General features: G+C 42.6%; 1 protein-coding gene across 1 annotated transcript in view; it reads right to left on the reverse strand.

Annotated features, from left to right (window-relative positions):
• Positions 1–1,242: 1,242 nt before the first annotated feature.
• cbl (Cbl proto-oncogene, E3 ubiquitin protein ligase) overlaps positions 1,243–26,142 on the reverse strand; it is a 46,016-nt gene continuing 21,116 nt past the window's right edge. The window contains exons 3-16 of the mRNA XM_066709241.1: positions 21,244–21,390; positions 20,957–21,113; positions 15,023–15,144; positions 13,898–14,035; positions 13,487–13,574; positions 13,087–13,218; positions 12,546–12,764; positions 12,065–12,196; positions 11,523–11,891; positions 11,147–11,241; positions 10,636–10,797; positions 9,955–10,061; positions 9,175–9,369; positions 1,243–8,653 (exon numbers count right to left, since the gene is read on the reverse strand). Of these exons, the coding sequence (XP_066565338.1) occupies positions 8,373–8,653; positions 9,175–9,369; positions 9,955–10,061; positions 10,636–10,797; positions 11,147–11,241; positions 11,523–11,891; positions 12,065–12,196; positions 12,546–12,764; positions 13,087–13,218; positions 13,487–13,574; positions 13,898–14,035; positions 15,023–15,144; positions 20,957–21,113; positions 21,244–21,390 (2,344 nt within the window). The 3' untranslated portion in view covers positions 1,243–8,372. The remainder of the gene's footprint in view (positions 8,654–9,174; positions 9,370–9,954; positions 10,062–10,635; positions 10,798–11,146; positions 11,242–11,522; positions 11,892–12,064; positions 12,197–12,545; positions 12,765–13,086; positions 13,219–13,486; positions 13,575–13,897; positions 14,036–15,022; positions 15,145–20,956; positions 21,114–21,243; positions 21,391–26,142) is intronic.

Genomic DNA, 26,142 nt, shown 5'->3' on the forward strand with positions numbered 1-26,142 from the left:
GTGGGAACTTTTAAAAGTGTATTTATAAACAGTATATATATAATAAAAAATATTTATTTTGTAATTCTTTGGCGATTATACAGAGAGAAAGCAGATGTTGCCAATGTCTCTTGGGATTTGTGTTGGGAAGCTGAATTGAAACTATAGAAGTAGGTTTAGGCTCCTGTGGCTCCTGTGGCTCCGGTTTTCTCAAAGAAGATCACCTCCACAGTCCCTCACCAGCAAAATTGAGAAGGGAGAAAAAGGTCTTTCAGAAAGAGATCAATATCAATCTTACTACTGCAGGAACGTAATAAGAGGCCTGTGAATAAAAGCTAGTGCCAGCACTCATGACTGGAGAGCAATTGAGAATTTCCCAAAGTGAGATGCACAATTTGGTCATGCTATGCTTGCAAGTACATAAGAATAGTATAAACAATTGCAAGAACAGGAACTGTGCAATGTGGGGAGGGGGTGGGGGGTTTTGGATGGGCATAGTCTCTTTTCTGGCAAACATTAGAGATGTCCTTGCTTGCCAAAACAACGGGATAAGAAAAAGAAACCAACAAAGCCAGAATTGCTTGCAATTCAGTTCTGCTTACCTGACCGTGTCAGTGATATAGAGAGAATATCCACCCAGACTGAACATTTATAAAGACGATAGGGCCCCCTAGTGGATATCTGGCTACATTGCAGACACTGCAAAGGGAGCCACACTTTGGCAGGATGACCTTTCCTGATCTTGTGAAAAACATCTCAGTCCTAATCTCCTGATAAATCATACCAGTTGGGGGTGTCTTAAGTAAAAGGGAAAAACAAACAACAACAACAACAACAACAACAACAGGTAGAGATTTTCTGACAGCAAGAAATCAATGTTAAGTGGTCTCTTAATTATTTCCAGAGCATAGTATAACAGTAAGCCTGAGTCCGTGTATGCATGCCTATATTGTTTTGTATTTTAAGGAAGAGTCTTCAATTGTAGGAAAAAAGGTCCAGAATGGTTGCAGAGTAAACAGGTTAATTTCTCAGGGGCCGTAGACTCCCGTATGGTTACTTCCAAAGGATCTCTCAATTACTGGCCTTAATTGAGCCAATTAGGGGCTGAATTATACAAATCTAAGAGGTGTAAATAAATATTTAATAATTACAAGAGGCAGCTGGATTTGAAAGCCTGAATCTCCACTGGTGTTCTCCATTTGATGCAAAAAATATTTTCTGTCCTGAGGGAAAATATACACTGAAAATGTATGAACAACATAATAAAGATGCCAAAAAATACATTTATTCAAAAATGTTTTTAATGACAGAGGTGCATAAGTTCCAGAAAAATAAAAGGGAAAAAAATAAACATAAATGTAGCTCTGGGATTGGAGTACAGAATGAAAAATTAATAAATAACATTAGTAATTATTTCTAAACATTAATGCAATGAAAAACAAACACGTGACCAAAGGAAATACAAGCCCAAACCAATTTGTGCTACTCTTCATGGGAAAAAAAGGTCTTAAAGGGACATTTTTATCTTTACTTTCCTTTTATTTGTTTGCTTTCTTTTTTGTACAGGCTGCAGGAAAACACATTTAAAAAATGTTAATAAATGATTGCTTCCGTGTTCTAATCTTATTTCAATTTATTTATATTTACCATCTATTCCAACAGAGGTTAAACTACACCTGCCAAAGAAAATCTTAACACTGATATATTATATGCATTGATATTAGTTTTATTTCTTTCTTTTAAGCAATAATAAATCATTATCATCATCATCATCATAATAAAAATACTCACATCCTGCATTAAGTCATAGCAATCCCTGTAGTCAGATGGGCTAAACTGGGGGGTCTTTTGTGTGAAGCAGAAGACAAAAATGAAACTCCAGCTTAATGGCAAACAGAATAATAACAAACAATAGTAGTAAGGCATGAAACAAGGGATGCCTCCTGCCTGGCCTTATTCCCGTCACAGTAACGCTAAACAGTCCTGCAGTGTACTTCTGCTCGACAGGTCTCAAAACAACAACCGAAAAAGGCAAGCAATGGCAATGCCAGATATCCCTGTTAGTTTGTGTAACGTCACTCGGCAATGACCCCTCTCCCCACCCCAGTGTTCACACAGCAGAAGAGAAAGAGAAGTGGGCTGGTTTGGGGATGAGTCGGGTTTTAATATGGGAAAGATCATATATTCTTGAAAGTCTCTCATCTTAATGACTAACATACCTGTTGAATTCAGATGCATGCTGGGATGAACGTGCCAATGTATACAAATATCTAAGCTATAGGCTGCTTTAAAAGTATGACCTGTGAGAGAATGGGGGGGTGGGTTTGTACTCCTGAATGTTTGTTTTATTTGGCTCCAACTTAAAACTCTTTCCACATTCATCAGGTTTTCAATGTTAGTATAAACTCAGGTTTTGATTTAAAGGGATACACAGAGACGTTTCAGGCAATATAATATGGTACACCCGACATGATCTCCCTTAAAGTGTCATGGACTGGAGGACAGACCCAGAGAAATGTGAGGTGCTGATGGTGGTGGTGGCTTTCTGTCCTTTAGCTTCTCAGGTTCAACTCCCTGATGCTACTAAAGTGGCTACTAAAATGACAAATATAATTATGGGATGGTCGGTACCTTTAACACATGGACTGCCAATGCCTACGGATTTCAAAACGTTTTCCGCAAGGTGAAAGCAAAATGCACAAGAGGGTGAAAATTAAAACAGGAAGAAAGAGAAACTTCTGGCACAATAAATTAAAAGATAAATTGTCCTTTGAAACAAACAAAAACCATCCAACACAAGATATGGGTGCCCCCTTGTGGCCAAAGTCAAACAGCAGTCATCCCTCACGCCCTCACTCCCCTCTTATTCCAGGAGAGACAGTGAGTTGTACTGCAGTAGGAGCTGGCAGGGGTGTTTTTGGAGCAGGCATACTAAAATACAATGTTACTCAGATGAGCAGGTTATGCTGAAAGCACACTGACTTCAGTCAAGCAAAAGTGGCCACTTAAATCAGGAGAGATTCATTAAAATTCAACTTAAAAATGTACATCTATTGTTGATGACAGACTGTACTTCCTTTCAGGAGCATCCACTGAAGAGATGGAGCTTAATTGGTGAGTGAACAAAAAACCCAATCTTGTTCAGTGCTGGAATAAAACTGAAAATAATAATAAGCAGCAGCAATCAAATCAAAACATAGCAGAGCCGGGATATTTGGTTCTCAGCACCAAAACACTGGATGAGACATCAAAGCCTTTTACTATCAGAAGAAACTGTCACTAAACCACATTATGATAAGGGGAATGAAGGAATGGAAAAAAGGGGCCGAGCACCCAACAGAAAACGGGACATTCATGTTTTCCTTTAAACGGGAGCAACGGATCGCAGTGAGTTTCCAAAGTCTTCTTCCATTTACAGTCAGGGTGCAAGTAATAATAAATATTACCACACCCCACTCCCAATCCCAACTCTTCCTCTAAATACAAATGGGGTAAACCTGCCCCCCCAGGGAAAACCAATGACATTTGCAGGAACTGAAGACTTTTCTTCTATGTTACAGAAAGTTTGTTTCTTTTTCTTTCGTTTTACTTTTAATAATATATGGCACTGCTCACAGTATTATTACAAACAAACAGGGAAGAAAAATCTGCATTCGGACATATACAGGAATGCACAATTATTATGATTAATATTATTTTTGTAACAATAATAATTATAATAATATTAATAACCATAATAATAATATATTTTTTAATTTGCCATTTCCTTGTATTCTACACATCATTAATCTTATACATTTGGTTTTAAAGTGACAGTATCCTAGCACATATTGGTATGTTGCACAAAAACAAACCAGAAAAATAATAATTTTATATATACATACACACACACAGACATGCACGCACACATGTATATACATATCATAGAAAATAACTAGTAATTACAAGTATTAGTACAGTAAACCAGAAAGAAAATGGAGACAATCAGTCCCAGATTACAACTGTACGACCCTCCTGCATCGCACAGCGCAGCACAAAAAAGTTAACATTATGTTTTGAGTTGTTTCTAAGGCAACTATTATAGAACAATCCAATCTGTGCGCACACACACACACACACGCACGCACACGCATGTACACGCATGTACGCATACGCACATACACATGTACACACTCAAACACACACACATCTCATATAGTTTGAACACACAGAAACGGACGGATTCAAAGTTTCTTCGGACACACTTTTTGTCCTATGTGAAAAAATGTTTTCCCTTCAAGATATATATATATATATATATATATATTTTCTGGTCTCACTTTTTTTATGCCATGTTATAGTAGCACTCTAATATATCGACATAGTTATTAAAGGAAGCAAAGACTTCAATTACAAGAACAATCTTTGTTGTGGTAATAGTTTCTTAAAAAAAAACTAAAAAACTACACAACATAAAAATTTAAAATCGAATGCGCTTTTGAAAAGTTATGAACTATTTAAAAATCACAGAAAGGAAAGCAAGCTCAGCCTCTTCAGTGCTTTATCATCTCCCATTCAACAGCTGCCTGTCATGGTCAACTGAAGTTTATAATCAGAACAGAGAGGCCTGTGATGTGAATGTTAACTGGATCTTTAAATGGATCTGTTCCCTGAGTCGTGATGAAAGCCTTCTGTGTCGAGGGAAGTCATTAAAATAATAATCATAATAAAATAGAATGAAAGGGAAAAGAACTTATGTGCTCACACACCGGACTTTTTACAAAGTGCTTTAAAAGTCTGAAAGAAATATACCAATACTCACTGAAACCTTTTCACACTTTACATGCAATTTCTTACTCATCCAAAAGTGAAAAGACCACCTTTTCAGAAGAGAAACATGTTTTTTTTTTTTTTCCTATTTAGTTGTCTGAAATAACAAAATAGAAAAGATCGATCTAAACCCTTTGCAACCAACTGGATTTGGTTTGTTGTGATAAAACCAGTAACTATGAGAATTACAATGTGTAATGACACTTCTCATAGTTTTACCTGTTTCTTTTCTTCTATCTTTATTTATGGCAACAAACTAAGAACTGGTTGCCAAATTGTAACAAACAGTGTCTCAACCCTGTCACAATCCATTTAAAAGGACTATGTCTTTCATGTGTAAGATTCAGTGGCAGTGAAGTAACAGTAGGAGACAAAAACGATCTCTCTGCATTTTACAAAGAATTGTAATCGTGCCCTGACGTAACTACCACAAAAATTGACTTAGTCTCCCCTAGTCTCACTTACGGGCAAATGTCTTAGAACAATAACATTTCATGGCAGTTTCTTCTCCTGAAAATTGCATGTGACTGTCTCGAAGAAATGCTTGAAGAAAACAAAAAAAAAGCCACTCAAAGGACTACTGAAAGGAATGCAGTCCAAGATGATTTCATTTGCTGTGTATGAATGGAGTGAGCAGTTCTGGAAATGTATCGGATGCATTCCAGAACCAAAGGCAAGTTCCTATAGCAAACGAAGTCAGACAATGTGAGGTAGCGACGATCCTTCTCTCAAACGCGGCGAGAAATTAGTCGTTGGAGTTACTTTCTTTGATGAACACCATGCATTTGCAGACATCTGCAGGGGTTTCATAAAGGCGGAAGTTTATCGGAATTCTTCTTTCAAAGAGACGGACAATGGATTATTCCCAACACACCCCAAAAACACAAATTAAAAAAAAAAAAAAAAGGACAACTCGGTTTCCAAAGTTGCAGACACTGCTTGTATTTTCAAGTATGCTACGTGTTTAAAAAAACAAAACCCCAAAAAATAAACAATGATACTGTCACTTTAAAAAAAAAAAAAAAAAAAAAAAAAAAAAGTAAAATCAGACAATATTCACAAATTTACATTTAAGGCTTAATAGTTTAGCAATAACATAGTAGCAGCAGTAAAGCACTTCTGAATTATTTATAATAATAATAATAATAATAATAATAATAATAATAATAATAATAATCCACAACAAATTTTGTACTACACTGAACATCCTTGAATACAATTCAGAATCAACACCCATAACTTATCTTTTGAGGCCATAGCACAGACATATTCAGGGATGAGAAACCCTCATAAAATACCAGGATTACATTAGTAGTTCAATTTGCGCATTTAAGATCCAAAACATTTTGTGTTTGTTTATGTCAGGGGTTGCAGGCGGCTTTGACTTACATTGATTGTGACAAAACCCAAATATATATATATAAGTTTCATACTGCATGTTGTTAATTTGTTTAGTACACATTCATTTTCACAGGACTGAAAGAGGGACAAAAATAAGTTTGCGGATGAACGTAACAGTGTTGTGGAGGATGTCTTGTGAGGTACCGCTAGACATCAGCCAAAAGGACAATGACGTTCACATCCTCAACACAAGAAATCCAGTCGACCTCTCAAACAAACGCGGGTAGTTTTTCTACTGCTCGTCAGTTTCCAGAAAACTGAGAAAAACATATTGTGTCGTTTATTTCATATTGGTTTCATGTAAAAGATCAGGAGAGCACCCAGATACACACAAACCCTGACAACTGAACGATCACAGATGTGGTCCTCGGGCTCAAGTACAACAACGAATACAGGTTTGAAAACCTCTCCTGCCTGGAAGTGAAAGGCTTGACTCATGAGAGAAAAATAAAAACTAATACAAATAAGTTTGGTCACTTTCTTTCTAAAGTCAGGCATTTTCACACTCCTTAAAAGAAGGGGGGGTGGGGCCGGGGGTTAGGATATTGGACTCTGTAGTCTTTCATGTGTAATTTGATTATTTTTGTCCGAGTTATGTGTTTTCATGTGGCGAGGACACCACGGCACATCTGTAGACTTTATTAAAATCTGATGCTTTTGTTTCTCTCTGGGAAATCTAAATGCATATGAAGATGCAAAATGGCAGAGTGCGGGGGGGGGGGCAATACAAGCCACAAATCTCTTAAAAAACACAAGCAATCAATTGAATGAATACCTCTTTTTTATTTAGTTTTTTGTTATTACTTCCCTACCAATATCACTGACAGTGCCTGAGAGAGGAGGAAATTAGTAAATCTGGTAACCCTGGGCGCAGAGCCACACAAACTAGGTGAATTTGTACGTCGTCTATACCGTATTCATAAACACGATTCCACTCGACAAGACGGCCACGGCGATCCACAAACACAAGCTTAAGACACCATTTCTAGTCCTACAACCTGTTTTGTTTGTTTGTGTGTTTTGTTTTGTCTGCTGTATTTACTAATTAGGTTGCATTTTGCAGCTTTAAATTGTACTCATGAATTCAGATCCATTTCGGCCCAGACGTCCCTTGTAAAATGACATCCTGATCCTACTTCAATGTCTCCTGTCTGTCCGTGCCAGCCAAACAAATACATGTGATATACAGGGGAGGTCAAGGCATCTTTACAAACGCACAGCGCGTCTCCTGCTGAAAACCCAGCCTTGGTGCCTTCAAAATGAGCACACAGATGACTGCACTTGTCCTTCAGACTGACAGCTCTGCAATTCCCCCAAGGCTCTGTCTGCGCTTCAAGCTCATACGCCATGCTACTTTGAGAGAGAAAAAAAAAAACTAAAAATCTATAAAAATAAAAATAAAAAAAGGAGTACCGAAGCAATGCAATAAAAGGCCATTTCAACAGCTGAAACTGCAAACATCCACCTTGGGTTCCTACATACAGGCTCATCCTGTGAAGCCTCACTACAGCACAACCCCGAAACATCCAGTCCAGAAATAGCTGGTCTTGAGTCGAGGGGAGGAGGACACTTAACTAGTTGGGTAAAATGATAAAGACATCATTGCTCTTCCCCCGACTCCTAAACGCCCCTGGAGCCGCCACAGATGCCTGGCTGAACGATTGACGATGGCGAGCGTCACGGCATTCCTGGAAAACGGCACAGTCAACCCAAGCATCTGTCCCTCTGGTGAAACGGTGGGCTGAACCCAGCCTCGGGTTTGGCCTTACTCCAGGACACAGACCCGAACCCTTTAAGTGGTTTTAGTCCATCTTAAATTGTAATGTTTCAACACCGCAGCACTGCTGCAGCGCTTCCCGTTTCATCAGATGGTGTCGGACAGGTCCACGGCTGTCGGGTCGAGGAAGGGTTTGTTGGGCAGGGGGGAGAACTGACCTTTTGTCTTTTGGTTTGTTTTGTGACGTTTTTTTTTTTGTTTTGTTTGTTTTTTCCGAAGCAATGAACATGTGAGGCAACGGAGTCTCGTGAGCTCACAGGAGGAGGGGCCTCTGTCCGCGTTCAGCCAATGAGCTGGAGAAAGAGCAGAGTATGCCTCTCCACGATGGCCAATCAGCACCAAGATGCAGTGTCAGGCAGCTGGGTGGGGTCGACATGGGGGCTGGGCTTGTAGCACGTGGGCGGGGCTATGTTAGGATGTGTGCCGTAGAAGGAATGGAAACAAACTCTCTCAGGATATTCTTGGCCATTTCAATATTGTTCTGTGCAATCAGCAGGGCTTTCTGTATGTCCTGATAGGAGTAGCCTTGGCTCATGAGATGCTCGATCTCACTGTTGATTTGGAGGCTCATGCTCCCCCCGCCGCCCCCTCCACCGGGCGGCACAGGGCTCGGCCTCCTCTCTGAATTGATCCGCCTGGGCAGTGGCTTAGGAGGCCTTTCTGGTGCTTGACTTAAGTCAGCAAAAGCTGTCAACAGAGAGAAAAGATGTGTAAGGCTGGATGTCCTGCTAGACGATTAAATAAGACAAAAAAACTATACATTATGAGTAGTTTCAGGGCCACAACAAAGAACTTGCAAAACTCTCACATCAATACGTTGCACCACAACGCTGGTGTAAATTGCAGCATCAGAACCAGATATTTAACAATTAAGCAAAAAAAAAGACAACAACAACACGTATATTTGGCCTGAGATTTCCTGAGATTGTGGCCAGTTTCGTAAAACATTTACCATCACACATTTACCACACTTCCCTGAAAACAAGCAAAAACAAACTCCTAGTGTTACTAAATTAAAGAGCGGTTGCAGGGACTCCTGAATCTGAGCCTTGGACTGATGTGATGTATGCACTGTAGTCTATCTATGATAAACCAGGCGTGCCTGATTAAATGCCACTGATGCAATAATCTCCCAGACTACCAATACATTTAGCATGGTGGCCACAGATCAGTGGGGGTACCAACGGAGAGAGAGAAAGCATCCCTACAGGCACCGGGAGACAGCGAGTCGTTGTCCACGGAGAGCCGGCTGAAGGCGGACGAGGAGCTGGAGATGTCGGAGAGCGTGCGGCGGGCCAGAGCGGGCAGCGGTGGTTTGGGGAAGTCGTACCCGTTCTCCTCCTCCTCACTCACTGGCTCCCGAGGCCCGTTTGCGCTACTGCCCGTCGGGAGGTCCGAGTAATCTGGGACAACAACAACACAGTCAGCACATCAGGCGTTTCAAATGGTGGCCGCCGCTAGCCGGTAACACAGTAGGGGAACTTCGCCATTTCAAACGTTGAAGTTCTTTGCATTTGAAAGGTTTGCTGCCTGGAGAGCCCTTAGAACACCTAGATCCCATCACAGCCCTCACAATGTTTTCTTTCAACACTGCACATTGACCATTTTGTATCCGATTTCCCAAAGCCTAATCCACACAACCCCCCTGCCTATGATTCACAAAAAGATTAGATCAGTTTCTACGGACACCAGCATTAAAAGGCAGAAAAGTTTGATTTCCTTTCCTCCACCAATTTGGGTATTTGAGTCAATATAACTTAATTCATTTGGATTTTATATTAATTAATATATTCCTTATGTTAAAGATTCTACTTCCAGCAGAATGAGGTATTATTGAGACAATTTAACCATGTCACATCTATGTCTTGCCCTGATAATTCAATTAATCCCAAAAGCTTGTCACCACAATAACCACAGGTCTAAACATATTTTGTAATGCTTTTTAGGAGCAAACTGTGGAGAAGTCCAAAGGTTGAAGGTCGCCCTACCGGAGTCTCTCGCTGTCTGGGCGATGGAAGACTGTGCCTGGGACTGGATGTTGTACATGGCTTCATACATCTGCAGTCCTTCTGTTTCCAGTTCGCTCAGTGCCAATCTGCCGACACAACACATGGCGGGGACACTGTGTTGAATTTGACATCATGTACAGCCACTAAGGGAGGCTTTTCTTTTATGTCATGCAAGCCTCATTACCGGTTACAACCGGACATAAATATTTCATCCGGAAAAGAGATTCAGACTGCAGTGTCAGAGTGCATATTGCTAGTGCGGAGAGTCATGCATGATGAACATTGAGGGTGCGGTGGGGGGTCAGATGCTAGCTGCAAAAGTCACGGTAGGTTAAAAAAAAAATAATAATAATAATAATAATAAACTGTATTGCTTTTAAACTGTAAGCTGTTTTTGGCTTTTCTTTTTTCTTGATTTCATGTGTATAACAAAACAACATCAACAACTTAATTGATTGAATACATATGTTTATGTTATGGGTTGTGAAAAGATTTTGTTTGGCTTTTTTTGTCTTCAGAATAATATACATTTTAAAGTTCTAGTTTCTCCCCCCGACCCACAAAAATGTAGCCACTCCCAACAGGGCACAAGAACTCGACTGGGATGACATTTCTGAGTGGGAGAGGAACAGCATGACGTCTCCTCTTGACACTCCTCACCGTGAGCTGAGAGAATTGGGCTGGGGGAGTCGGGGGGCGGTGTCGGGGGCACTGGTGTTGAGGGGGGGCAGGACGGGGCGAGACGAGGGGGTCATGTACTCGGGCTCCTCCTCGCTCTCCGACGCCTCCTCTCCTGCCACCGGCTTCAGAGAAGGAAGAGGCCTGCCGAGACACAGGGGAACATGACTGCCACCTCCCACACACATCGCAATACAGACACACCCAAACAAACAAAACACAAGGAACGCAACCAAAGACAACAGAGCCCGCAATCTGATAGAAGCAGAGTGCAAAGTGACCCGTACGACACCCACACTACTACCCAAGGGCCCAAACAGAAACTTTTCAAGAGAGAGAACATTCTCGAAGACAAAATTCAGTTTCCAGGCAGTTTTGTTTGTGTTTGCCGTATGTTTTATGAACTTAATCAGAATTACCATCTGTGAAAAAAACAACAAACTTTCACAGATTACCTAAATCACATTGCTGCATATTATGAGCAAACTTGTACCTGGCTGCCAAGGCGTAGATGGCATTAGCAGAGACCGATGGCTTGACTTTGGGGTTATCGTACTCTTGGCTTCCACTGGCACTGGCACCAAAATTCTGCAGGATAGAAATGAAATTTAAAAAAAAACAGCTCTTTGTTATTTCTCTGGACAAACGGAGCTTCCTGCAGCTCTCCTGTCTCACTTCGTCTTATTTTAAGTCCAAGGTGGGATCTAAGGTAGAGACCATGTTATATATGACTGGTCAAACTTTAACTAATTCTCAGGGACTATGCAGTGGACAGTTTCGGGTAAGCCATCAGAATACTATAGGTGAGTGGAGCCAGTCCACAAGGGAGCAGGTGAAGGGTCCTAGTAATACGCAGGAGGTTCTCTTACCAGCTGGTGGTCCAGGCTCAGGGTGCTGTTGTGCCTCTGGGTCTCAGGCCGGCCGTCCAGGGCGGAGGGCAGTGCCAGGGGCAGCGAGTGGCGGTTGGACAGCTCCCTGCCTGCCCACGCATCCCCAGGGTTGAGCGGCTGGGTGGGGGCCTTGGGCACGGGGCGGGGCTGCCAGTCCGCCAGTCCGCGGTTGGGGGGTGCCGGGGGCAGCTTGTCGCGGGACGGCTCCCCGGGGGTGCTGGGGAGGGGCCGTCGCTGCAGGCGCCCTTCGGATCCCGCAGAGTGGGGGCGGTCAGGGGGGGGAGGAGGGGGCAGGTCCCGTAGCGCTGGAGGCAGCGGCAAGGGCTTGTCTTTGTGATGCACAGAGGCCTGCGGGGGAGTGGGGGGGGATACAGAGAGGAAGACAAACTTCAACAAAAAGAAGCTAATGACGAGCAGTGGCGTCTACTCCATTACACAAAACTGATAGCTAACAGCAAAGGTACAAATAGCTCGGTTACAGGTATGAAAAAGCTACAAGCAACCAGATGAGCTGGGCCTACCTTAGAGGTAGCTCCAGGACTGGATGCCCCCGGTGGGTTTGAGGGTCGGTGCCCAAGCAGGTCCAGACGCGGGGGAACTGGGGGCAGGGAGGCCTGGGGGCCCATGGAGAGGGGTGAGGGGGGCCGTTCCACCTGAAATACACAGCCCAGGTTAACATGGTAGACCCCCAGAGTCAGCTGGAGAGAACACAGCTCCTCTAAAACATATTTGATAGTCAAACACATAACAATCAAAAACTATATAAACAAGTAAATTGAAGTACATTTATAAGCTAGCACAGATGGCAGTATAGTTTGGATCGGATGCAGATGACAGCTGGAACTCTGAGCAAAGACTTGCAGGGCTTCCAACCCGCTTGCAGCCCCGTCAGGACCTGTGTAGGGGTTTGACCCGGGTCCAGCATGCCATCACGTAGGGAGCTTTAGTGAGGAACCTGACACACCAACACTGAGCCACGGGAACAGTAACCCAGCTGCTCACCTTGTTACAGGCCATCTTGCTCATCATCAGCGGGTCCTCCAGTCTGTCATCATCATCGTCATCGTAGCTGGGGGACGGTGCGCCCTCAGCCCCGAACATGCCGCGGCCTCCCCCATATGAGCCCCCACTGTTGTCCTTGGGGTCGAAGGGGTCGACCACGATGGGCTCCGTGCCCTTGATCTCACAGCGGCAGAATGGGCAGCCCTGGCCCTCCGACTCCTGCAGCACAAAGACAGAGGAGATCCGTCGCAGTCTGGCACTGATGCACAGCACTGCCGTTCACCTCAAAAAGGCCGCAACACAGGGTTTCCAAAAGGAGCATCTTTCTACACATGTTCAGTTCAGAATATATATATTTTACAAGCCCTAAACCTAAAAAGCTTGTGAACTTCAATCCTTTGTGTCGGCAGGGAGGTTCCCTGAGCTTCACTAGATGCCGGCACACACGACCCTGCTTCTGACCACGCCGAATCTGAAATGTGATACACTGCGCCCCGTGTGCGCTCAAGGCAGAGACCACGTTTGGTGAAGCTATACTGACCTGCCAGGAAGTGAGGCACGATGTACACATGAGGTGACCGCAGGGCTCGATCTTCACGTCTTTGTCGTTCTCAGCACAGATCTTGCACAACTGGAACGTGGAGCCCATCTCGCAGTACAGCTCGTATTGCTCCTGTGGACAGACGCAGAAATAAAGACACTGCAGTCAGACAGACATCAAGGCTGCTTTGCCCTTTCTGTAAGAATAACCAGCAAACGTGGCCGGTGTGTTTACAACACCGGTTCCTCCTGAGAGATCAGAACGGTGAGAAGTTCTTGTGTGTGTTTGAATAAGTGTACTGTTTAAACAGCTGTTTAGCAGAAAGGCTATAATGCACTAGGTGGCAGCACTGAGCTCCAGAAAAATTAGTGTGTGTGTCTTGGGGGGAACAAATGCCCACCTGTGTGACTTTGATATGGTCCTGTGGTGAGGGCTCACACAGCCCGGTGAGATCTGGGTTCTGAGTGCGTCCATCGGGAAACAGGTAGCTAGAGTCGGGAAAAGATTAAAGTTTATACATACATATATACATACACAGCGACACACAGTACAGCTGAAATGCACTCACCATTAAAACCATATTCACTAATGCATTTGTGTTGCACAGTCATTTTTATCCAGCCTGAACTTTAAGTACTATAACAGTCATTTAACTACAATTACCATCAGGGGTCTTTGGCCATGCACCTGGAAGCTGAAAGGGTCGATCAATATCAATACAAAAATCAATACAAAGAAGGAGGGTGGGTTTCCAGACTCTAGGAGGGTGGTGGCGGGGGCAGTGGTGGCCGGGGGGGCTCGTTAAACTCACAATCCTTCCCGGAACCCATCGATGAGTGCCTGGAAGAGGGGCTTGTTGTGAGGGATGGTCTGCAGGATGTTGCCATCTGCCGTCACGTAGCCGATCGCCCACTGACCCAACCGAGTGCAGCTCAGTCGGAATATGTAGCTGCGGGACAAAGCATGTGAGACAGTGAAAATGAAGAAGCTTAATGTGATTATCGATGTCCCGAAAGGTCACTGTCAGCTCATAAACCCCCCCTGCACTGCCTGCCTCAACAGCTACCGTTACCCCCTCCACGGGTGGGAACAGGTGTTTATAAGTGGCCTCGCTGCAAGTCTAGCTCACTGTACTTGTCGCAGGTCGTACCACATGTTTTCTGTACTTGGAGGCGGGTGCGGTAATTCCTCTGGTGCACACAGGAGAAAAAATAACTAAACGAAAACTGCTCCAGATGTTTTGGGTTTATTATTAGTACCCACATCTTTGAACTGTTAATACAGCAGCAATAATGTGATGTCATAGCAGACTTTTACTGTGAAAATATGTGCAGGGTTTGAACAATTACAGGCCTGTTTCTTCAAATATTTAGCCATTGTTTCTTGAACCCTGCAATTTGCTCATTGAAGGTGCTAATCCTCACTCTGTCTTAAGAGGAAGTCTAACCTGTAGCCCTAAACCAAAATTTAACCCAAACTCTCGAATACCAGTAATGTGCAAAACTGGGGATTTTCCGATATGCCTGGCGAGTTCTTAAGTGGACAAGTTAAAGAGACCATAAAATAAATGTACTGTTCACTTAGGCTGTAAGAACCCTGACCAGACTTGTAGGTGTGTGTCTGTGGGGTGGGGGAAGGGTGTTTGTAAAACAGCGAGTGTGAGTTCACAACTTCATGTGAACGTGTTCTCATGCGTCCGTGTGTGGGAGTAGGTGAATGTGTGGCGGGGTCTGCATTTGAGAGTGTGCCTTGGTTTCTGTGCATGCGAGTGTGTGCAATTGTGTTGGGTTGGTGAGTGAAGGAGTCTCTGTGTGTGAGAGCATAACCAGATTCCAGTGCGATCGCGTGCGGTGCCCTGCCTGCGTCTCTGCAGGCGTGTGTGTGGGTGTGCCGGTGTGCGGCCATGGTGCGGCCTGCATGCACGTGTCAAGCTCACCTGCCGGGCTTGTGGATGAACTTCTGGAGTCGGGCTTTAACCTCGTCGTAAGTCAGGAAGGCCATGTACCCGGGGTGTGTGACTGCCAGGCTGTTCCAGTTCCGCAGCAACGACGACCACGGCTGCAGGAACGAGGGAGACACACAGGTGAGCGAAACCTGCATTACCACGCCTCCTCCCCTGTGTCTAAGCGTGTTTGGGTAGCAGGGCATTTCATCATCATCAAACTTCCATCCCAGAAAGTGTCAGGTGTGTGAGCAGATATTTTTTATTTTTAAGGGTTGGTGTAATAAGAGTGCTCAAATGTTTATATTGTGTATAATTTTGACAATTGGGAAAAAATGCTTATTCAGCATCACAAACCGTCACCTGAGTAGCCAATGTTCCACAGAGCCCAAATCTCCCTTAAAAAGCATCCACATGCAAAGTGGGTATTGATCAATGACAAAATCAGCAAAGAAAAAACGGTCAAATCTTTTAAATCTAAGCAAAGGAAAAAAAAAAAAAAACAGCTGGAAACAAAGTAACATTATGCACATACAGCACCAAACGAGTTTTTGGTATAAACTTTTTACATTTTCTCAATTTAATGGCCTCAAAGTTAAAACTGGAAAAAAAAAAAAATTATATATATATATATATATATATATATATATATAATATATATTATATATTATATATACACTAAAATGTATAAAACGCTACGTGAATTTTGACGTATCTGTTTGAAACGTGCTGCCCGGTTAGCTAGAGGGGCAAACTAAAATTGCAAACTAAAAAGACTAACCGCAAAAAAAAAAAAAAAAAAAAAATGCAGGTGTGAAGAGCAGCCAGTAGGAAGACAGTGCATGTGAAGGCACTTTCCTGTGCGATTACAGAAACCTTCACTGCTCTCTGCAACTACATCAGATTAAAGTAGGGGGAAGGGGTTTAGAGGGGGGTCTACAGTTTTGTGGCAACAGAGAATTTGCTACACAACTCACAACTCTATTGCACCTTTCACGGCTATCAAGAATCTAGGCAGTAAAATGCCAGCGGGGAACCAACAACTGTACTCTGTAGTGCAGCTGCTCAGGGTGAGAGGCAATGGAAATAACAGCTCACACCAACAGCAGAAGTGGTTAGAAACACGTTACAGCTGAAGATCTTCATGGCACTGGGCTACGTTGGCAAGATCGCAAGTGTCACGGCCTGCAATAAATACACACCACGAGGAAAGAGAGCCCTCCAATGCATGCACCAAGAGAGAGTCAGGGGGTTACATTCATAATCACCAGCAGCAGTTGACAATGTGACATTTCGGTCAGGCGTGGATCACCACAGTCACTGGGTTCACAACTCTTTTTGAATTATATAATGGCAAATTGAAACATGTCAATTATTAAATGTGTTTCGAGAACTGAGGAACTGGTTTCAGTTAAAAAAGAAACCAATCTAAATGTATTTTTTAATGTATGACTCTAAACAGCTTCACACAACACACACTCAGTTCACAGAGGTCCCACACTATCATGCTAAATCTCTGCAGCCCATGTGAATGAGTAACCGTGTGCAAGATTGTTTCAATGTGAAATAACTTAATCCTGACCAATTAGGAAAAGTGAATACAAAGCCAATATAAAGTGCAAATTATCAGTTTATGTATGTGTAAATATATTTTAATTTTGGTCCAGAACCTTCATTATTTTATGAGGCAATGTTTTGCTGGAGAGAAAGCAGGGCAGCCATGGTGCTGAGGAGGGGGTTATTGGAAAGTAAAACTTGAAAGATGTCACAGATTTGGAGAGGACGAGCTGGGCTAGATCTGAGGCAGCTGACAACAGACTGACAAGACCTGGAATTGATTCTGCAGCACGGATTATTGATTTGTATTTGTACTGTATAATGTGTAGATCAGAGCTCCAAGGATTCCCTTAAAAACAGGCTCTCATAAATTTGACGTGGGGGGGTGAACTGGGATATAATTTCCAGTACCTTTTAAAACTATTCACGATTCACTTATGAGACATTAGGGAGAAAAAGTCTGCTGATCTCAGCTACTGCTACTCAGTGTATAATAACAACTGAAGTCTGTCAAAAAGCTGTTATTTAGCTGTGCACGAGCCAGACATAACATAAAGCTCGCTCGGCTTGAACACACGGGATTACATTCGCTCAGTTTAACCTCACAGAAAACAGCAATTACAGGTCTCTATACTTCACATATTGTAACACGAATATACGATGTGTATTCTTTTTAGTTTCTGGTTCTTAAGAAAAAGCCAGTTTTATCTTGTTGTATACAAAAGCTGTGTTCCCGGTGCGAAGGTGAATACATCTATCCCACTCTGACCATCAGTCAAATGCACAGACAGGGTCTGGAGTCTAAATCTTCCGCAAAGCTGGCTCAGTGTCTCCATTAGGTCAGAAGCAAAACACCTCATATTGATTCAGTATGTTCTGCAGTGCAATGTGTTGTAAACAATCTGTGCAGCTCGGCATTAGACCCAAAGCCTGAAGTAGGGAGCATGTAGTCCATTACATAGTTCCTGAGTGCCAGCCTAAGAGTCCAGTGTATTTTAGAGCATGGACTCTGACTAACAGTACTGAAGGGTGGTCAAGCAAAGCCTTACAAAACAAAGCCATTCAGCCAGTCTTGTCACCTATACAGGACATCATATGTAAGAGGAAGCGAAAAAGAAATTCACTGCTGAGCTTCCCCTCCTGACACACGGAGGTGTCCTTGGGTTGCGTCAGGTCGCTCTCTCCTCTAATGGAGCTCTTCCCAGAATCACAAGGATCCACTGTTCCAGATTATTCATACTCAGGTGAAAGGCACGACCTTGGTAAAACTGTTCCATCAAAGACATGTATGGTCTATGTAAATGCACAGGCTATTTTGAGCTTGTTGACAAAAAAAAAAAAAAAAAAAAAGACAGCCTTAAGCTCCCAACAGCGATTCGAGAGCACTCTGCCAACAGCAGCCCTGGATGTATAGTGCTGTGCTACCTCCAAGATGCACTGAAGGACAGATTTTTTTTCCTCTGCTTTCCTGTTCCTAATACTTGCTATACAAATATCAACCTTTGTGAACACCATTGGGGTCTGGTGTGGACAACAGGCAAGTGTCTCTCAGAAAGGCACGTAGTCACCACAGATCTACCTCACTGTTGTTCTTGTTTATCTTTTGTTCCCCATTGCTATATATTGAAAGTCATCTCAAAACTATGGAGGATCAAGGAGAAGTCTACTTTTCTGTAATCCGAGTATCATAGAACTACAGCTTAGAAAATACATAAAATATATACCCCCCCCACCCTCGCCCCACACACACACATCCGTCCCCCAACCCACACACAGACAACGAGCTGAATCTTGGCACCATCTTAAAGTGTCTCCTTAAAAGCACTTTCTTTAATGAAACAATTACTTACATATACAACTGGTGCCAAATGCTGATCTTTTAGCAGTTACTCTACCATATTAAAAGAAAAAGAAAAAACAAAAAAGGAGAGGGGGAAGTCAAGTTTTGAAATAGAACAATGGGTACACATTTCATTGCTGTTCCGGGAAAGACTGCAGAGAGCTATTTAAAAAATAACTAATGGAAGGCTGTCACAATCCTCATACTGTTAAACCTCAGGGATATTGTATATATAAATGGTCAGTGAATGCAGGGGTTATTCCATTGAAAACAACAGTAAGAGGTTCTGCTGGTCAGAAATACCCTGCCCCCTTCAAAACAAACTTCTACACTTGTGGATAAACTCCTCTACCTGCTCTCGACAGTCTTTCTACTCCCCTGAAGTTGTCTACTGGCCACTGTCCACAGCACAAGGTCACAATTTAAGAGACCAAGCTTCCTCTCAATCCGTCATGTGACGTTATGGAAAACAGCCCATGATTTTCAATAAGTCATAAGGACAGATGATTCTGTATGAAATACCTGGGGGCGAAGCCGTCAACTAGCAGCAATTTGAGCTACGAGACTTCACCTCTCAAAACAGACTGCCAGTAAAGCTTCAAACTCATCTAGCCTGTGCTAATGCCTTCAATACACATAGCTCACAGCAGAGTCCAAACCTCACTTGACACTTTGGTCTTGCCAGACTGGTTGGCTGTGTATAGGGGAAACTCAACCAACAAAAGCTTTCAAATGCCACTGGGATAGTAGGAGAAGTAGACTACATTTTTCTTCCCTTGTGGTTTGGTTTATTATTTTTACCATTCCTTTACTTCTATGTTTTAGTTTTATCATGGGACAAATTGTTTATCGCCTATACTTCCCCCCACCCCCACCTCCACTGCTATACAGCCTGGAGGAGTAACTGGAAGCTTCAAACGTAAAGCAAAATAAAACCAATCTTAAATACATTTTTCAATGTTATCCTAAGGTAACCAATCTAAAAATAAAAATTGGTGAGGTATATTTTTAGTGAAGTTAAACATTGTTACCTGCCAGCAAGAAATCTGGTTAGGTTTGGTTTTCTTATGCTTTAAAAAGTGCAGACCGCTATGTATTTGCAGAGGAAGCTCATTAGGTTTTTTTGGGTGTGTGAAAGATCCTGGATGCTGACCGTAACACAAGAGCACAGCAGAGGGGAAAAATATATAGATATATATCACTCTTTGAAAAACAGTCCTTTCCAAGGCTATCAAGTGTCAAGGAATGAAGAAATGAAAAACAGAACTGAACGATGTTCACAAATTCAGGCTAAATGGGTCAACTGATTTTGTATTTATTTATTTAACTTGTAGTGCCTTCTAATTTTATCCAGTCTGTTGGCTCAAACACAGCACAAACATTGTGAACTGCACAACTGTGTTTGAAACAGAGTCTAAGGCACTGGAGGTGTGAAAGTGTACATTCCCCCCTGTAGCTCACTGAAGGACAGTATGTCACTATTCAAATCTGTTATGTATTTGTATAGTTCCTGCCCTCGTTTGGAAAGGTGTTTTTTTTTTTTTTTTTTCACCAAGAGCGCAGAGAGTGTAGCTATGATGGACTCTTCCTTCTTGCTCAGATGTCAGACAGTGCTTCATTAGGGATGTGCAGGTGCTGACAACGGAAACATTACGGTTACCATTATCAGAAAGACTGTTACACAAACTAAGTAGTCCATTTATTATGTATTGTGACATGTCCTCATCTTCCTAGTAGTCTTGAAGATTGTTTTTGAACACATTTTTTATTTTTTTTTACCTTTATGTCTTGATTAAGCCACTATATAGAATAATTTCACCTTCTTTGTCATGCGAACACAAAAGTTCACTTACCACTTATTTTGGTTATTTATTTTGTCGTGATAATGTAGCCTTCAATTACCTCATTGTGCCTGGTTCTTGACAGTCAATATGTTCCTCATAATTAGAATAACGATACATTTTAAAAACTGGTCAAGATTTAAATATTGATAAGGAAACTAAACACAAACAATTTCATGCCCTATATATAAGTCATATTTGGATGATTGGAAGACAAAATATAATTTTTCAGAGGCACAAAATGTGCTGGTGGGCAATAATGGACATGCAATAAAATGTAGAAACTCTCCTGAGGACACAATTACACATGATCTGACCAGGAAGCATTACACTTCCTTTTGCTGAAATACACATAGATACATGTGCACTATAAAAAGCATACATCTGACCCTTTTTTGCATAGATCTTCTACATGGTGGGGGACGATGACACAAAATAAAACCTTCAAAGCGTTTTTCAAAGGTGATGCATATTAGAGTAAGGGTAGGCAACCTTTGCACTCCATGCAATTAAAGTCCTTTGATCTCAACAGGACTTTACTTTCCTTTAGCAAGCTGGCTACTGTGGCTGCCGAGCCATGGCTTGATATAAAAACGATCGGCAACCAAGACTTGAATAACCAAACTGAAAAGACGTTTCACCAGCCAGCCCCCCACCCCCCCAGTGCAGTGCAGTGTAGTGTTCTCACACCTGAAAGAGCCGGGTGAAGATGTCAAACTCGAAGACTGAGATGTAGTCATTGCAGGTGAGGTCGATGGTAGACTTCAGTGCCATGGCTTCCAGGCCGGAGCTGATGGGGTGGAACTCGTGCAGAGCCTGGCGGAACATCTTCCAGGGCACGATGGTCCTGCAGGGGGGGGAAGGACAATCAGCAATGATGTGGGATTTTACTTGTAACTCTATGAATTGTTTTGTAAGATTTGAATTTCTCCTCTGGGGTTTGTTTCGGAGAGACAGCAGGGATGAAGGGAACGTACTTGTCACCGAAAGACTTCCTCCAGAACTCGGCCGCATCTGCCTTGGTGATCCTGAAGTTATCGCCCTGGAAAAGGCCGTTGGGAAAGATGGCCTTCAGCTCCGCCAGCATGTGGCTGAAGATCAGTGACAGCTTGGTCAGATTACGTCTGCAATAAAACAAACAAAAAAGCATGTATCTGAGAAAAGGGGTATTCGTATTTATTGGACACCACCACTCCTCACCTTCTTAATCATGTCCGGGAAGAATTTAGACATTGAGGTAGTAATAATATTCTGTTATTATTACTTTTATTAGTATCAACATAATGTTATTATTATTATTATTATTTATCATGTTTTAAGTGCCCTGAATACAAAAGAGTCAATCAAGCTAAATTACTGCTACAGTTCTACTCTCCCCCCCTCACAAGCCAAGCTCACTGTAACATGTGGACATCCGAAAAAAAATGTATAATTGTTTGTGGCTTTTAAAGTTTGAACTCATTTACAAGCTTACAATTGTTAGTTACTATGGTAAATTGTTGATCAAAGCCTTGTGGTTTTAAAGATTCTCCTTTCACAGCTTTACATGGCAACTTGGGCCTTGCAGAGATGCTGGGTTTCAAATCCAAGCTATTTAAATGTATAACGATGTATAAATAAAACAGTGTTCATACATCAACAATTACCCATAATGTCAACGTCCTTTGGAAGATCAACGAAACAAAGCCACAAAAAAAGGACTGTTCCACATAATTATTAACAGCACACGCCCTGAAACATTTCAAGGTTCTGCAACGTTAACATCTATTATTAGCTCCTGTTTCAGCTCAGTCAGAGAACAGACCCAGCACACAAAAGAAGGTGCTAGTGGCCTGTGGGCTTCCTGCAGTTAGGAGGACACGCTCTGGCGCATTTTTTCTGATTCCAGTAGCCTTCGCCACATGAGCAGGGAAAAGGGAGGCAGCACGGCTGGGGAAATAAAGGTCTAATTTACAGGACAGCACAGTAGGGGATTGTGTGAGCTGCCCGACACGGGGAATTGACATGCATAAGAGGCTCCGGCAGTGTGTCAGTCTGCAGCTGCCACTGCTTCACTGCTCCATGCATTGGCTGGGGAAACCTGGGCGAGATGGACACAAAGGAGACCAGGGGATCTCTGGGTGCACAATAAAAATCACAGAGACAGAGAAATACGCAAAGAGTTCGCCTGCCCTGGCCGTATTAACTTATTCATTGTTTCTCGTCCTGCCAGGCAGTGAAGCTGAAAGCTTCAGTTGCAATTAACATAATACATAGTTACAGAAAAGTCACAGAAAAGTTCTCCTTAGTACAATTATTGGTACTATCTTGCTAGATGCATGTATATTTATATACCAGTATAGCATTACTGCATGGACACATCATAATTAATACAAAGCAATAAGTATCCTGTATCTCCTGCTGCCTATTAAACAATGAAAGCTAGTTTATATTGGGAGATACAGATAAAGACACCAAGGTACTGCATTTTTCTTTATTTCCTTTATTTAAATGTAGTTTTTTTTGTGCTAGTAGTAAAAAAAACAACCAAAAAGACATGCTCATCAGTTGAAAAGCTGTGAACAAAGAGTCTGTAGCGTGAAGCCCTTCTTCACACATTTGCTGTTGTTTTTCTCATCTGTGAGGAGTGTGTGGTGTGGGTGTGTGTGTGTGTGTGTGTGTGTGTGTGTGTGTGTGAAGGGGGGGACTGTGTGGCAGTGTGCCTCAGTGTTGCACAGCTGTGCTAGAGCAGCCCAGCCCGGGAGAAAAGCTGCACGAGTTTTCCAAGTGCAGCCGTCTCCGGTTATCTGGAAGACTGGGAACTGAGCTGAGCGTGCCGGTACAATGAGCCCTCTGTCTGGCCTGGCAGGCAGGCAGGCAGGGCTCTGGGCCTGCTACAACAGCACTTAGTGCCCAGCACAACAGCACTTAGGATATTAACCTTGGAGATGACAGAAAAGGACAGAAAAAGAGAATAGAAAAACATTTATATTTATGGACAAATGCAGTTTTTTTTTTTAGGCCTCCTTCTGCTCCAGAATAAGAATGACTCTTTGTTGTGCAATGACGATCTCTTAGACCACTGGTCACCTTGTACCCGGTTAGAGAGCATCTCTGTGTGCTTTTCTAGACTGCCTGCACACAATAATTCACTGAAGGGGCTCCTTACAGCTGCCCAGGCTAAACCCTTCATTCCCCACCCCCTTCCTGATGACTAAGTATTCTTCCTAAACCCTCTCCTCACAGACTGAACATACTTTTTTCTTTAAGTGAACTAAAGAGAAAGACGAGAAGAAGAAAGCCATTACCAAAGGCCTTATATTGCAAAATTCAATTGTGCAGCTTACATTTCTATCCACGATTTCGATTTGCTGCAGTGCTTGTTCGGATATGCGAATGCAGACTCATTCTGTGTGGTGAGAACCACTGGCTTGTCTTACTGTGTTTTTTTTGTTGGTGTTTTTTTCCATATGAACACACAAACCCTCATCGCCCCCTCCCCCCTGCGACCACCACCCCCTCCAGTCCAATTCCTGCATGGCCAGCCTTCTCCAAACAGTCACCATGGTAACTGAGCTCTCCCCTTGTATACCACGCTCTTGTCAGCTCCTCTTCCTCTTTCGGCTAACCTTTGACCTACAGCTGGCTGCTCCCTTCCTGTTTCCTGTTTTCACTGATAAAACAACGAGGCGGCGGGAGAAGAAAAGTGAGAGCAGTCTCCTCGCAGCCAGCTCCCCGAACTGCTGGAGCAAAGGCAAGCGCCACTGGGAAAGAAATATCCACCAAACCAGCTGTGCTTTATCACTGACTGCACCGTAGACGTGAAACCAGCCTCTGACAGTTTCAGTAGTAGACAATGATGGATTGATGACAGGCTACTTGTAAAACACCACCATAATTAGACGTCAAGGAACGCACACATCATATTCTGAAAATATTTTTTTACAGAAATATATCAGTCCAAGGAGGATTCATTACTTTTAAAACATGGACTTTTGATACATTACAGATTGCAGGCAAACTAAAGCCCACAGGCCCAAAAGGGTGGTCTTCTTAAATCTGATCTTGAGATCTTCATCCTCTAATATCTCCCAACCCCCTAGTGCTCTTTTGTCTGATGGAAATAAATAACCAATAGTAGTGCAATATGAAACTCAGGGGTGTTGATTTGATTAAGTCAATAGTTTACTGTTCTTTCTGGATGACTCAATAATTATAAAGGACTGCTTTCAGAAAACTGCACAAAGCCTCCCCACCGAAAAAAAAAAAGGTCCATGAGTTGCAGCTCAGGGTAGAAAGGTAGTGAAATACCCTCAGTCCTTCATGGAGCAGCTTGAACAAAGAAAGTGTTTCACAGTTGGAACAGAGAGTGAAAACATCCGCAAAGAGGGATAACAAGGGAAATTCTCCAAAGCAGTCTGCTCCCCACAAGACCCTGAGGTAGCAAGCTCCAAGATATTGTGTAGTGTAAACTCATTTATTTTGCAATCCTAAACATTTTAGTTCCACCTCCCCCTCCCTAGTGGAGGTAGCACCCACAACAGGAAATGGAAACTCTGGGTTCCCCTTTAATCATAGTCATCACTTTTAAATATAGTTCACAAGAACTGCCTTCACGCCGGATCTCTAACCAGGAAGTGATGGGGTAACACAGCAGCACTGAGCACTGCACAGCACGACTTCGCAGCTTCTCATTTTGCCAAACCCCTAAAGCATATTTATTTAATCAATCGATTACACTCTATGTTTCCCACTAAATTGCCACCTTTTCGGTGCTCTACCCAAGCCCTTCGCTGTCATCGGTGGCTGGAACACACACAAGAGCAAAGAGGAAAAGAGAATAGATGGATCTTGCGTGACCGAAAATGTAACTTGACACAATCTTACACAAACCACAAGTGGGGCAGGAAATAAGGCCTGTTTACATTTAAAGTTGAAAGTGTACACACACACACGCATACATATGTATGTAAAGGGGATCTATCAACCTTCCATACTGAACAACATCCAAGCTATTTTTTTATTTATTGTTTTTAAACAGGAGTAAGTAAAACTGCATTCTCCACCCTGTGGATAAATGGAGTGGCAACCAATCTTGCTTGTAGCAGCGAGAACAACATCACAAAAATCAGGACTACACCCCAGTATCTGCCTGTAGTCTGCCTGCACAAGGAGAGAAGTATTACACTTCAACCCCTGTAACATCTGCCATGAAAACTAACTGCTAGACCTGCAGAAAGAAACCGGGAACCCTCAGACATGCCACTCCAGACTGCACTGGATTGTTTAAAAATACTTTGCATGAACTGAAATAGAAGTGGAGTCCAGTTACAGAGAAAAGCGCTTCCACAAATCAGATCAGAGGTCCAATCGATCAAACAAACTGGACCACAGTTCCTGTCCATCAGATGAGCCTAGAGAACCCTGGTTATTTCTTCAGGCAAGTCCATTTGCCTCTGCAGTTACACTTTTTTGAAGCGATTTTGGTTTGATTAAAAAAAAAAAAAAAAAATCCCAGTGTCTGTTGTCTATTTACAGAACATTCAGAAACTGTATAAAAGAAAAAGCTGAAATATAACAACCATCCGGCAGGAAAGAAGATGCTGGCGAAATCTAACTGCAGACTGCTAGAAAGTGGCAGTACATTAGATGCATTTCATACAGACAAAATAACTAAATTAATAAAAACGACATCATAAATAACCTTAGAACTGGTATGAATGCTGGCCAATTGACCAGCGTGTGCAGGAAACAAAATACTGTAACATAAAATCAATCAATAAATAAAAAAAATCTATGTAGTCTCAAGCTACATCCTTTTAACAGTAATGAGATGCACAGTGTCGAAAAGGTCAAGTGACTTGTCTGTTGTAAATTAATGGAGTACACAGTTGTTT

The sequence above is a fragment of the Amia ocellicauda genome, chromosome 1 (genome assembly GCF_036373705.1).
Source record: "Amia ocellicauda isolate fAmiCal2 chromosome 1, fAmiCal2.hap1, whole genome shotgun sequence".
NCBI lineage: Eukaryota > Metazoa > Chordata > Actinopteri > Amiiformes > Amiidae > Amia > Amia ocellicauda.